General features: G+C 36.6%; 1 protein-coding gene and 1 long non-coding RNA gene across 4 annotated transcripts in view; one reads left to right on the plus strand and one right to left on the minus strand.

Moving 5' to 3' along the window:
- LOC123864192 overlaps positions 1–12,040 on the plus strand; it is a 28,386-nt gene that overhangs the window by 12,692 nt on the left and 3,654 nt on the right. The window contains exon 4 of the long non-coding RNA XR_006795722.1: positions 6,167–6,173. This is a non-coding gene — a long non-coding RNA (uncharacterized LOC123864192). The remainder of the gene's footprint in view (positions 1–6,166; positions 6,174–12,040) is intronic.
- Positions 58–12,040, minus strand: part of LOC123864145 (innexin shaking-B-like) — a 75,583-nt gene continuing 63,600 nt past the window's right edge. For all 3 annotated transcript variants that reach the window (XM_045904420.1, XM_045904419.1, XM_045904421.1), the window contains 4 exons: positions 8,947–9,166; positions 6,842–6,965; positions 2,505–6,238; positions 58–2,448 (listed from right to left, as the gene is read on the minus strand). In XM_045904420.1, the coding sequence (XP_045760376.1) occupies positions 5,833–6,238; positions 6,842–6,965; positions 8,947–9,166 (750 nt within the window). In that variant the 3' untranslated portion in view covers positions 58–2,448; positions 2,505–5,832. The remainder of the gene's footprint in view (positions 2,449–2,504; positions 6,239–6,841; positions 6,966–8,946; positions 9,167–12,040) is intronic.

Genomic DNA, 12,040 nt, shown 5'->3' on the forward strand with positions numbered 1-12,040 from the left:
ACGTCAAACTTATAGCACCCCTCTTTTTGGGTCGGGGGTTAATAAAAATACTGAAAATATTTTTCATAATTTATTTCTTCCTTGGTAACCTTCTTTTCCATTACAAAGTCGTTCTTCACTATTACGAGTATTTTATTATTAGGTATATTAGAACTTTGGCACAATATTTGGCGTTTAACATGTCGCTACGATACAATACTGATTTGCTTTCCTTTTGGCATTATAAGGCCTCGAGGGCTCCTTCACATTATAAGAAACCTCTCATTAGTCTCGACAAACTACAAACTTTTGTTCGGCAGATTTGAGTAGCAAGTTAGGGTTCAAAATGACATAAAGTAAAGAGAATCGAAAAGAGAATGCACTTACTGAGAAAAACGGCGAAAAATTCACACATTCGCGTTCGTTTTGTCTTGTTTCGATTTCAATCTAAAAATTTTAGATGTCATTTTGTCGCTAAGGGTACCTATCCACTGAAGGGGCGAGGAGTGGATATGTGTTCAGCAGACCAATTATCTGTTTGGTCTACTCCACTTAAATGAACAAGCACCCTTAGGACCACATCCACCAGATAAGCTTTATCTAATGGATAAATTTAACATTATGACAGATTCCCAATACAAAGTGTCTTAACGTCTAATTTCGTTAGATAAAGTTTATCTATAGTTCTGTCTACTAAACTAATAAGGCCTTATACGACTGGCTTAATCGATCTTGATGTATGCCAAATACTAACAGCCGATCAAAGGTCTGGTTTGTCGGGGCCTGGACATAACTCATCTATTGAGTAAACTAAGTAGAGATTTTCACATTTTAACCACGATATCCGAACTAGACAAGCATTATTTACAACTCCCTGGCAGTGGTGAATGCTGTGGTATTTTAAATGGGAGGCCTCAGGTTCGGTTCTCTACAGTAGCAATTTGGAAATTTATAATTTCTAAGTACTTAGTAGAATGGGACTGATTAAGATTATGGGGTTTCTTAAACTGCCATTCCCCTTCTAATTTAGCCTTCTTCCATCTTAGACTGCATCGTTACTTCACTACTAGATAAGTGAGACAAGAAGAGATCGCAGTGACTTCACTGCGATTATTAAAATCTTACTACTAGTACTTACTTTATCGATAAAAGTTGTTATTTAAGTAATTCATTTTATGAAGGAGCCCTTATGATGCCTGTTCACTGGAGCGGAGCGGAGTGGAGATATTGTGTTCAACAGGCTATTATTAAAATACAAAGCGTTATTGAAAGGTGACGTGATGAAATTACCACGTGATCTATCAATAATCTGATTGATCCGGTGAACATGTTATCGTTTCGCTCAGCTTCGGTTGACAGGTAACCTTAATGATTTGTTTTGGCGAAAACAAAACTTACCACTACAGTTAAAATCTACTGTTGCTGTTAGAATAAAAAACTCTACCCATTGAAGAATCATTTTAAAGGATGATCCACACCTGCGAGCTGAGTGGCTCATTGTACGTGGATAAAGTTGAACATCTCGTTCCACGCTGCGCAAACGAAGCGGCAACTTCAACTTGATCCCCGTACATACCATATCATGAGCAGCTCAGTTCGCAGATGTGAATCTTCTTTATATCGTTTCGTTAGCTACAAACTGGCAGCACCAACTCTAGTGGTAAGTTTTCTTTATCGTCATCTAATTAAAACATACACTCGAGGCTCAGTTCAGCAATTTTATTTGTCGCTTAAGAAACATCATCGTTTATCAGTAATGACTATATTACATTAAGGTACAAAAAAAGGCTAGATCCCAGAGCCATAAAGCCAGATGAAAAAAGTACATTACATTAGTAGACATGCAATCAAATAGCGACTTAAAAATGTTGCTATTTGTTGAATTAAATATCTTGTTATAACTGAATTTTGACAGTAAAAGAGTGCACATAAATTGCTTTACTTTGCTCACTAGGTTTTGGTTTGACCGACAGAGCGCGCTGCGCTACCTCGATTAAAGGATATTTTTTTGCCTTAATCAAGACTGGCTACGCTACCACGCAAACCAATGCCTCGTTAGGCTTCCAGTATCTATCAACTGAAGCGGAGCGGGGTGGGCATGTGCTTCGTCGACCGATCAGATCTTTGAGAGATAGATTGTTATAATTTAACGGTTCATAACACATCTCCGCTCCAATCCACTCCGCTTCATTGGACAGGCACCCTAAGGGTAATGCGGACTGGAATAGAACCATTTGAGCGACGACGTGATAAAATTATCATTTGACAATACTTGATTGATCGAACACGTCTCCGTTCCATTCAGTCTCAGTGGAAACGCACCCTTAGCGGCGAGCTACCTAATAATGTGTGTTATGCAAGTGAAAGGCATAGATTACGTCATCATAGCTAAACGAACATTTTATTTTAAAAACTCTTAAAAGTTAAAACAATAGGTTAAGTAACAATATATTTTTAAACATCATATTTCTCAGGTAGGTACAATTTGAATAAACAAAACAAGCTTTTACAATAAAAAATTCAACCAGTATGAATACCAGCGTTTAAAAATAATAAAGTAAAAATAAAATAACATTATAAAAAACCGTTAATCAATGGTTTAAAACCTAATGAATATTTTAATCCATAGAATAAACAGAATAAAATATCCGGTGATGTTTCTTAGGCGATGATTTACTTCGGATCTAAAAGGCAATGAATGTAAACAACTAATCATAAAACGATTCGAACGTTATTTATTTCATATTTATTTAAGGCCTTAGCACACTCGATATTTTCAGCAAAGGCGGAGGGACATCGAGAGATTTAGAAACTTTTTGCAGCCATAGTCAAAGTGTGTAGTAGACTGTAGACAATCAAAAGAAGGTGCAGAACGCAATATTAGCAGCCACAGCTAAATAAACTTTATACAAGTAAAAAAGTTCACCTCTATCAGTAAATATAAAAGAAAAGACTGACTGATTATCAACGCATATCTCAAACTGGTCTAAAAACGTGTCTAAAAATTTGTAATCACCACTAAGGATTATGAGAAATTTTCACCCGAACGAATGGCATCTAAAAGTCATAGCTAAACCAAAATTTTGAATTGAGAAGAGTCGCCAAAATGAAAATTTTCATTTTAGCAACTTGGAAATAAATTTCTAAATAAATCACGCACAACGCAACCGTGTTATATCTAACATCAAAGTTTCATTAATATGCTTTCTAGAGTAAAACGTTCAGTCGCTGCTTATAGCGACTAAATCGTCAACCGCTCTTGCTAAAGTATCGTGTTTGCTTAGGCCCTTAGACAATCGTTTGCATTCATGCCATTATTTTAATGACTAGATAAATGGGTGATTATTTTAGCCGCGTAGACAAGAGTCAATCACCGTGGAATTAAATAAATGCAATCATAAAAGCTTACGTCTTAAAGATATTACGATAAAATTGGGTTATTTAGAGAAATAACATCAGAATTTTAATCTCTTAGCGTTTGAATTGTTGTGCCCTGAAATGTAACGTGTGTTGAAATTTTTTAATCGAGACAGTGGATGGATGTTGCGTTGCCCCCAGTTAAGCGTGGAAACGTTTTAATACCAAGAAAATACCATCGTCTTCGAATTCGTTTTTTATATCATTTGATATTTTTTTTGTCTTTATTATAGCCTCCTTTATTTGCTATGTTTTATTGATATGACTGATTGAGAGTGATTTATTAATATTCTTTTCCTAAAAGTCACATTTATTTACCATTTCATTATGAAATTCTGATGTTACTTCATTGATTATACCAATTTGTACGACATTAAAGTCTCATAAATAAGTATTGACTGTTGTCTACTGGCTATCATTATATTTAGCAACAATTTATCTTATCGGAACATATAATATTATAATATATAAAATAAATAATAATTATAATTTACCTATGCTGAATAAATAATTAAAAACAATTTATTCAGTGAACACGTTATTGCTATTAACAATAATTTATATTTTAAGTATCATACATCATCATACGAGGACCATGTTTTCTATGGATGTATTACAATTTTAGATACAGTTTACTTAATTCTGCACTTGCTGATTCAAATGGTTTTGAAGATCATAAATAAGATGATTAATTAGATGAATAAAAATAAAAAATAAAATTTTTGGTCTGAAGAATGCAAATAAAACCGGGCTAACTTCGCTGGCTTAGACACAAAATGAGAAAGAAGAGATATCATTCAGTGAGAATCACATACAGATGCTTTATGTATGACTGAATTAACGTAGAGACTAGAGCTATGTAAGATACAAGCCCTCGGAAGAGCTGATTGGCGTAAAGTTATTGCCGGCTCTGCTCAGTAGAAACTGCTTTCAAAACCGGCGGCAGAGCCTGAGATACATGAAATAAGTTTTTCATTTTTGAAAGTAGTACAAGACAGGCGAGAGGCAGGTTCTTGTAATGGAAGCCAAGATCCTCTCTTGGTCACTGAACCAGCGAAGCAGGTAAATAATAATTATATTACTGTTTAATTTGTTTCAGACAAGCAACCGACACAGGAATTTTCTCTACCAATAAACACAACAGTTTTCCAACAACTTTACATTTCCTAATACGATCCAATGTATTACTCACAACTAATCTCTCTTCAGGTTTGCGTCTAAATTCTAAATCATTTCGGAATAGTTGCCATACATTTTAGTTCCGAAATTAGATGATTTAAATTCCATTAAATTGTTATCATTAGTATTACTTTCGATGACGTAGAAATTATAATTTTTAAAGCGTCAACGTACTTATTCTAATTCATTTTTATTGCTGCATTTCTGATGTTATTAGTCATCATTCATCCTCTTTCACTAAACGATCCACTACCGATGAATCATCTAATTCCAGCACTAAACGATCCAAAATAAATCTAAGAGTGATAGCTTTGAGTTACGTTTAATTTTTTACAATTTATTGTTACAATTTCCAAAATTTCAGTCGTTTATCAAAACGTACTTACTACACTGAACACGTATGTTAAACTTTAAAGGAACTTATTTCAATAGTAAATTATATCTATCATATTATTGATGCTGATAATATTGCATTACAAGTACAACTATGTTCATTTATTTGTCTAGAGTTTAACGTAAAATGTCTTTTGGCGCGCAAAAGGTAAGTACGTCAGTGATGCATGCCCAATAGGAACGCCCGATTTGTAGGCACTCGCTTTGGATAACGTATCTAGGTATATTATGTAAGTAATTATTATTGTATTTAAACCCCAATTACGATTACTAAGCCTACATTACTTATTAGTTCCTTTAATTATTGCTTTATTTTCCTTTTTGGTCTGTCAAATCCTTGCAAGTGAGAAATCGTGTAAAAGATAAACGATGTGCCATCTGTGCTTTTTCTCGAATATTAGCTAGAGTAGAAAAAAACGAAGCGGTCCTGACAAACATTACTACGAGCAGCGAAACTATAAGTAAAAATACTTCTAAAAGTTGAACACTAGATATTTCTAACGGGATAGCCGTCACTGTCGACTTCGATAAGGCTTTCGATAGGATTCATCCTGAGATCACATTCTTAAACATTAAGTACAATCTATTATTGCATATTTAGAATTGCACTGTAACGATTACATTATCGTCAATTCAAGTCTTTGACATGTATCTTACACTCCGCGTAGCAGTCCGGCCGGCGGCATCGGAGCGCCGCAAAGCAGCTGACTTGGCCCGATTTATTTTCTTACGTACGAACAATGAGATTGTTCCCGTTGAAGTCTGCAGACTTCTGATGAGTTTCAGCGCTGTTTAGACGGGCGGGTCCATGTCGCGCTGCAACGACGTCAGTCACGTGTGGAACACCCAACCCGGGATCGGAGGTCACGCGTCTGGAACTCCGTGAATGTGGTGCTGGTAGTTGTGATTCAGCTTGTTAGCGAACTCGTGCATTATATCTCTGAATATCACGGAGTCTAGATTCTCTCCGAGGATGTAGAGTAGGTACCAGTCACCCATTTTGCTTCTTCTGACGATCGTGTCGACGTTGTCCCGCCGCACTAGCCTGAAGCGCATCCTCATCATATACACGCGCATACGTGGCGAGAAGATGATAACTATCCGGTATATTAGGGTGATGAATGTGAGGAACCCGAGTATGACGAACCAGAACCAGAGAAAGACGTAGATCTTCTCGTTGACGACGTTAAGTGGCAAGATGCAGAGTGCGTCGTGTCGCTCCACCTCGCCTGATGACCCGAATTTGTTGAAAAGTGTGCATTTGACCATCCTATAAACAAAACAGAAAGTTCAGTTAGTTCATTCCATATTAAACATGAAATATTATTTTATATTAGGTAAAGAGAGAAGCAACATAATTACGTAATTTTCAAGTTTTATAAACCTGATAGTTTTAATTTTTTTTTACTAGTCATGCTAATCGTGACTAACACTCCCCTTTCCCCTCCAATTAAGCGTAAAGCTTGTGCCAGGAGTGGGTACGACAATAGGGTGTGAACCGCCGACCTTTCGGAATTCAGTCCGCTTCTCAACCGTTGAGCTATCGAGGCTCGAATTTCACTCTAATCTCTTATAGCAAATAGCTACCTGCCTTGGCGCCTGCACGGGTTTACAATTATTATTATTTACATTGTAGAAACCGTCATCGAGAGTATGTATCAATAAGTGTAACGGATGTGAGTCTTGGCCTCCTCCACAACCTTCTTCCACTTATCACAGCCATTCTTTAGTTTGTTTACCCATTATCCTACACTCCTCCATTTTTCTTCTACGCATTCTATCCAATGCTTTTTGGCTTGCTTTTTGCTCTTTTCCGCTCAGGCATTCACCTGCTCTTAATCTTATGATAAGGTATTATAAAAATGTTGGTTACCTTGGAAATATATAGATCATCGGATCGATCCGGTCCTCCTGGTCAGACTCCATGTACGCGATGACGTCCAGCCCGAACGTCATGAACTCACCGTCGAAGAAGCGGTTCATGAGGAACATTTGCCCTGTAGTACAGATAACATTAAATAAGTAATTAATTTAAGACACATATCAATTAGTGGTTTTTTCGTTGTGTCAAAAGCAGACTTGCTAAGCATTTCCTATAATTATGATAATTTAAAAAAAAAAATTGAATTTCTAGTCCGCTCTTCTCAGTAGGGTAATAAGTACCAAAAATCGGTGGTAGAGTTTTGACAACTAACATAATGATTATTTATCTTATGAGCCATAAGATGACTTACATAAACATTTCAATTTTCAACTCTCTACCTATTAGGTAAGGTTCATGAGATACCGTACCGCCCATTGACAAACAGACGGACATATGGACAGAAAGCAAAGACTTCGTCATAGGGCCCCATTTACCCATCAGGTACGGGACCCTAATAAGATCTCAAACAAACAGCTCCTGTCATGACGTAGCCATATGCCAATATAAGTGCATTTAATATCGGGAGAGGTGTTCCGAAAGGCCTTCAAGATTATTATTCCATGTATGTATGCCTCTGAAGCCAACTTCCGCTGTTCCAATAACAAATACGACCCCCTGCGGTGGGGCCGAATTTGCTGGCCATGCAATCCCTAGACAATTGGAGCCATGAACGTAGCGATTGATAAATACACGAAAATTGAAAAATATTTTTATATTGTTTTTTCAACCCTGTTAACGGAACGTCATTTTTTGGAAGCATGGTCGTCTGAAAAGATTCATAAACAACATAAATATCTAGATATTGGCACAAAATACCTAGGTATTTGTACGAAGTATAGGTATATGCGCGTATGTTTCACACACGCACAAGCGTACGAATTTGTCTTAATTTTTTTAAATACAATCGTATGAGCTTTGCTTATCTGGATTTTCATAGAATTTAATATTTTAAATTGTAAAGATAAACAAGTATATTTTTAGAACAAAAAAGTATGTATCACCGTAAGTCGTAAGGTTTGAGAGTTGACACTACTATGAAATCAATACCAATATTAAAAATGCGAAAATGTGTTTATTTGTTGATTTACTGATTTGTTTTCCATCATGCCGCAACTGAACAACGGGTCGACGAGATTTTTTTGCATGGGTACAGTGAAAATCCTTGAAATAAGATATAGGCTACTTTTTATGGTGGAAAATCAAAAGATTCTGCGGGATTTGTCCAGAATAACCACTCTATCTAATTTTTAATTCAATGACTAATTTGAACCATTTTGTCCAAGGTTATTTCCCGCTAGTTTCGTGGTCGTATGTTTTCACAAAGTGAAATATCAGCGTAGCATCTGCCGCGTGCGTTGCTCTGAATCGTCAACTAGACGCGCGATTGTAAATCAAAACAATATCTTGATATTAGAAGACAGTCTGCCCTTAGCCTTACCTTCCAAGAGACACAAGGCCATTAACGTACTGTTTGAGTTTTGAGATTTATGAAATTAGTCTCTCTCTCTTTCATTATTTCCCTCATTGCTGAGGGTAATACTATAAGAAAACTCCTATATATTATTTAAAAAACCGCCCAAGTAATCGGGTATTTTTTCGACATTTTGCACCATAAATCAAAAACTATTATGCATAAAAATAAATAAAAATCTGTTTTAGAATGTACAGGTAAAACCTTTTCATATAATATCATGTCACTTGGTATAGCTATCTTACTTTGGAAATTGAAAACATTAATTAATTGTTCATGAACACATTTTAACTTTTTTTTTTGTGTATGTAACCACAAATTCACAGTTTTCGGTTTTTTTTTACTTGTGCTATACGACCTACATACCTGCCAAATTTCATGACTAGGTCAACGGGAAGTACCCTATAGATTTTCTTGAGAGACAGACAGACAACTCAGTGATCCTATAGGGGTTCCGTTTGTTCTTTTGAGGTACGGAACCCTAAAAAAGCGGGTATTTTTTGAAAATATCCTGTTACTTCTTAGTCTTCTTCTCTAACTGTCTTCTGTTCAGAAGTGGGTTATACGCTATAATAGGACTCACCTATAACGTTAATAAGAGCGAGCCCCTCACACAGGTAGTAGCGGTAGGCCCACCAGTTGTGGTACCGCAGGTTCTCCCACAGGTAGTCCAGAATGAGCTTCTTCTTCGTCTTCTTCTCTATCTCGGTGCAGACGCCCACGTCCAGGTCCATCATGAGCGCGCGGATCTTCCCTCCTTCCCACGACTTCCACAGCCACCGCGGCGCGTAGAATAACATCGCCTGGAGAAAAAAATACGATTTTCATCCCATCTATTCGAAAAGGACGACTTGGTTCGCCTTTAAGTGTACCCAAAGGTGGTGTTTTCTTTAGGGAGTAATAAGTGCGCGGAAAAGATAATTCCCGCGCACTCGTAAGTGCGCCACAATGCCGCGCACTTTTTGAATTTGAAACATCTTAGTGTTATATCTCAGTGTTATATATATATTTTTTTATTATTTGTTTAGTAATAGACTTAATTTAAAGAGAAACATTTTTCACCATTTTTTATAGACCAAAGCACTAGATAAAGAACAGACTGGTGTTTGGAATTTTGCAGTCCAAATAGACCGTAGTCTGTGCTAGGGCTGACAAAAAAGAAAAAAAGAAAAATTTATTTTATGATTTTACGATTAAAAAAAAAAAAAAGAGTTAAGCCTATATTTCCATTTTTTACAAACAAAAGAATAAAAAATATATATATGGTTAATAATATGGTTGTTTATTAATATTAATTAACTCGTATACAACTGAGAACAACAACGATTCTTGTCTCCTGTATGTTTTATTTTAATACAACTCATTGAGTGGAGTAAATAAAGTCGAATCAAAAATGATGCTGCACTTCCATCCCACAGTCCAGGAGTTGAATGTCATAACGGAATAGACATAATATAATAGGTATGCAAATGCGACTTGTATTGTGGAATTTCTTTTTGGATCTTTAATCTAATCCGAAAACTGATCCAAATATCGGTATTAAATTTTTTGTGTAATTTTTCCATTATGAGGTTAATTACAATTTCCAAAAATAAAATCTACTTAAATGTTTTTTTGATTAACCACTAATTAATTTATTTTAAAACTTTATAATTCGACGTTTTGTTTTCGTGGCGGCTTATTATATATTCTCATGCCAAATGCCGGCCGCCATGCTATTGCATTTCTCGATAAAACACAGTGAATAAATCTATCCTTCTTACACTTTTGGCTTAGTTCGGGAGACCTCAATATTACATTTTCCATAAATAAAAATCGTCGAGAATTCTTCAATTGATACTATGGAAACAAAGTAGGCTACAAACTACAAACTAACTCGGGGATCAGACAACGTATCCCTGACTCATCCGTACTGTGAAAGAGCTGTCGAACCGATATGAGGTGGCGTGGAAATCTTTATGGCTTCATCCCCACTAGTTGCGTGTGAGTGTCGCGGCACACTCGGCGGAATAGCTATCTATATCTGAAATTCCTTTCTTAGGCCCAATATCCACCTAAGCTCTTAGCAGGGTCTATGTTATAAAGAAAACATAGACGAAAATCTGAATGTTTGAATAAAAGCAGGTGTTACTTTGCGGAAGTTCATAATATACAAAGAACCAAATGCTTAATTTGCTATAATCCGCTAAATCAGACAAATCTGTACGGTGCAACTTTGCAATTGTGAACTGTAAGGTTTACACCTCCTGAGGATACTCCGGTGTAGAACGTGCGTCGAGTGGTTTTGGGATGTGTGTGGTGCTGCGTGGTGGTGGTGCGTACTGCTTGCTTGGTGGCTGGCTTTTACCTGCATCTTTAGCAGTGGGAGGACGGGCAGTGCATATCGCATGCTGCATGTTGCACCATACAGATTTGTCTGGTTTGGCGGATTATAACAAATTAAGCTTTTGTGGTTCCTTGAAAAATCTGAAGTTTTTAGGCTTAGTATTTAAGAGGTGGGAATAAATAAAAAAATAATATACCTTGGTAGAGACAAGTGAAACAGGCCAATATGGTCAGTCAGTTGTCCGTTAGTGACGACACAATATCGCCTGCTTATCGATCTTTTATCGGATAAATTTTGGTACAGCAAGAAACCGTGAACGTTGGCATCCTAAGCAACATAATCCGCCAAGTAACACCTCTATTCAACATTTGAAACTTATTCTCATTTCAGGATAAATGTGGATATACCTCTACCCTAAACGCGGTATTGAGCACAAGTTGTCGTATTGGCGAATGCAACAAGTGAATCACTGGGACGGAACACGCAGCCGAGCGGAAAGATAACAGATATCATGAAAATGCTACGTTCAAGCTTTCACGAAAAGATGCTTTAGTTGCTTGCGAGTGAACAATGAATTTTTACCATTTCACCCAAGAAGCAAAAGATTAGTTATTATATTTTTAGAATTAGGTACTTATACTTATTTATTAATTGCAAAATTAGTTCCATATGCCTGGACTACGGTGACGGTGCCAGCGACCAAGATCTGCATTTATGTAGATTACTCTGGTTCTTCGACGGATCTGATCCATACTAATATTATAAATATAAAAGTGTGTCTATCTGTTTGTCTGTCTGCTAGCTTTTTACAGCTCAACTGTTTAACGGATTTTGATGAAAGGTACAGAGTTAGCTTAAATCCCGGGCACGGACATAAACTACTTTTTATCCCGGAAAATCAAACTGTTCCCACGGGATTCTTAAAGGTCCACCCGTTTAACCGATTAATATGAAATTTAGTTCAAAGGTGACTTGAATCCCGGAAATTAACATAATCGCGGAAAATCAATGAATCCCCAAGCGATTTTTAAAAAGCCTTAATCCACGTGGACATCATCTAGTAGTAAATATACTGTACTGTAATCACAACTGTAATGTAAGAGGAGTAGTAAACACCATCGCACACCAGCGGAAGTCGAATTTGAATAGTACTTAATATCCGCGCTAGAATATATCTCGCGCCGTCAATCGAGGCAGGGCGCAATAAATCTGCACTACTAATAAACGACGACTGCTCATAATTTACTGCAACATTCGCGAGTTACTACTGTACGCCGCTTTATGACTGTATGACCGTGAAAAGTCACGATTTAGATATCAAATTCAAGCCAAAATACCATTAAGTACCCAC

The sequence above is a fragment of the Maniola jurtina genome, chromosome 4 (assembly GCF_905333055.1).
Source record: "Maniola jurtina chromosome 4, ilManJurt1.1, whole genome shotgun sequence".
In the NCBI taxonomy this organism is placed as follows: Eukaryota; Metazoa; Arthropoda; class Insecta; order Lepidoptera; family Nymphalidae; genus Maniola; species Maniola jurtina.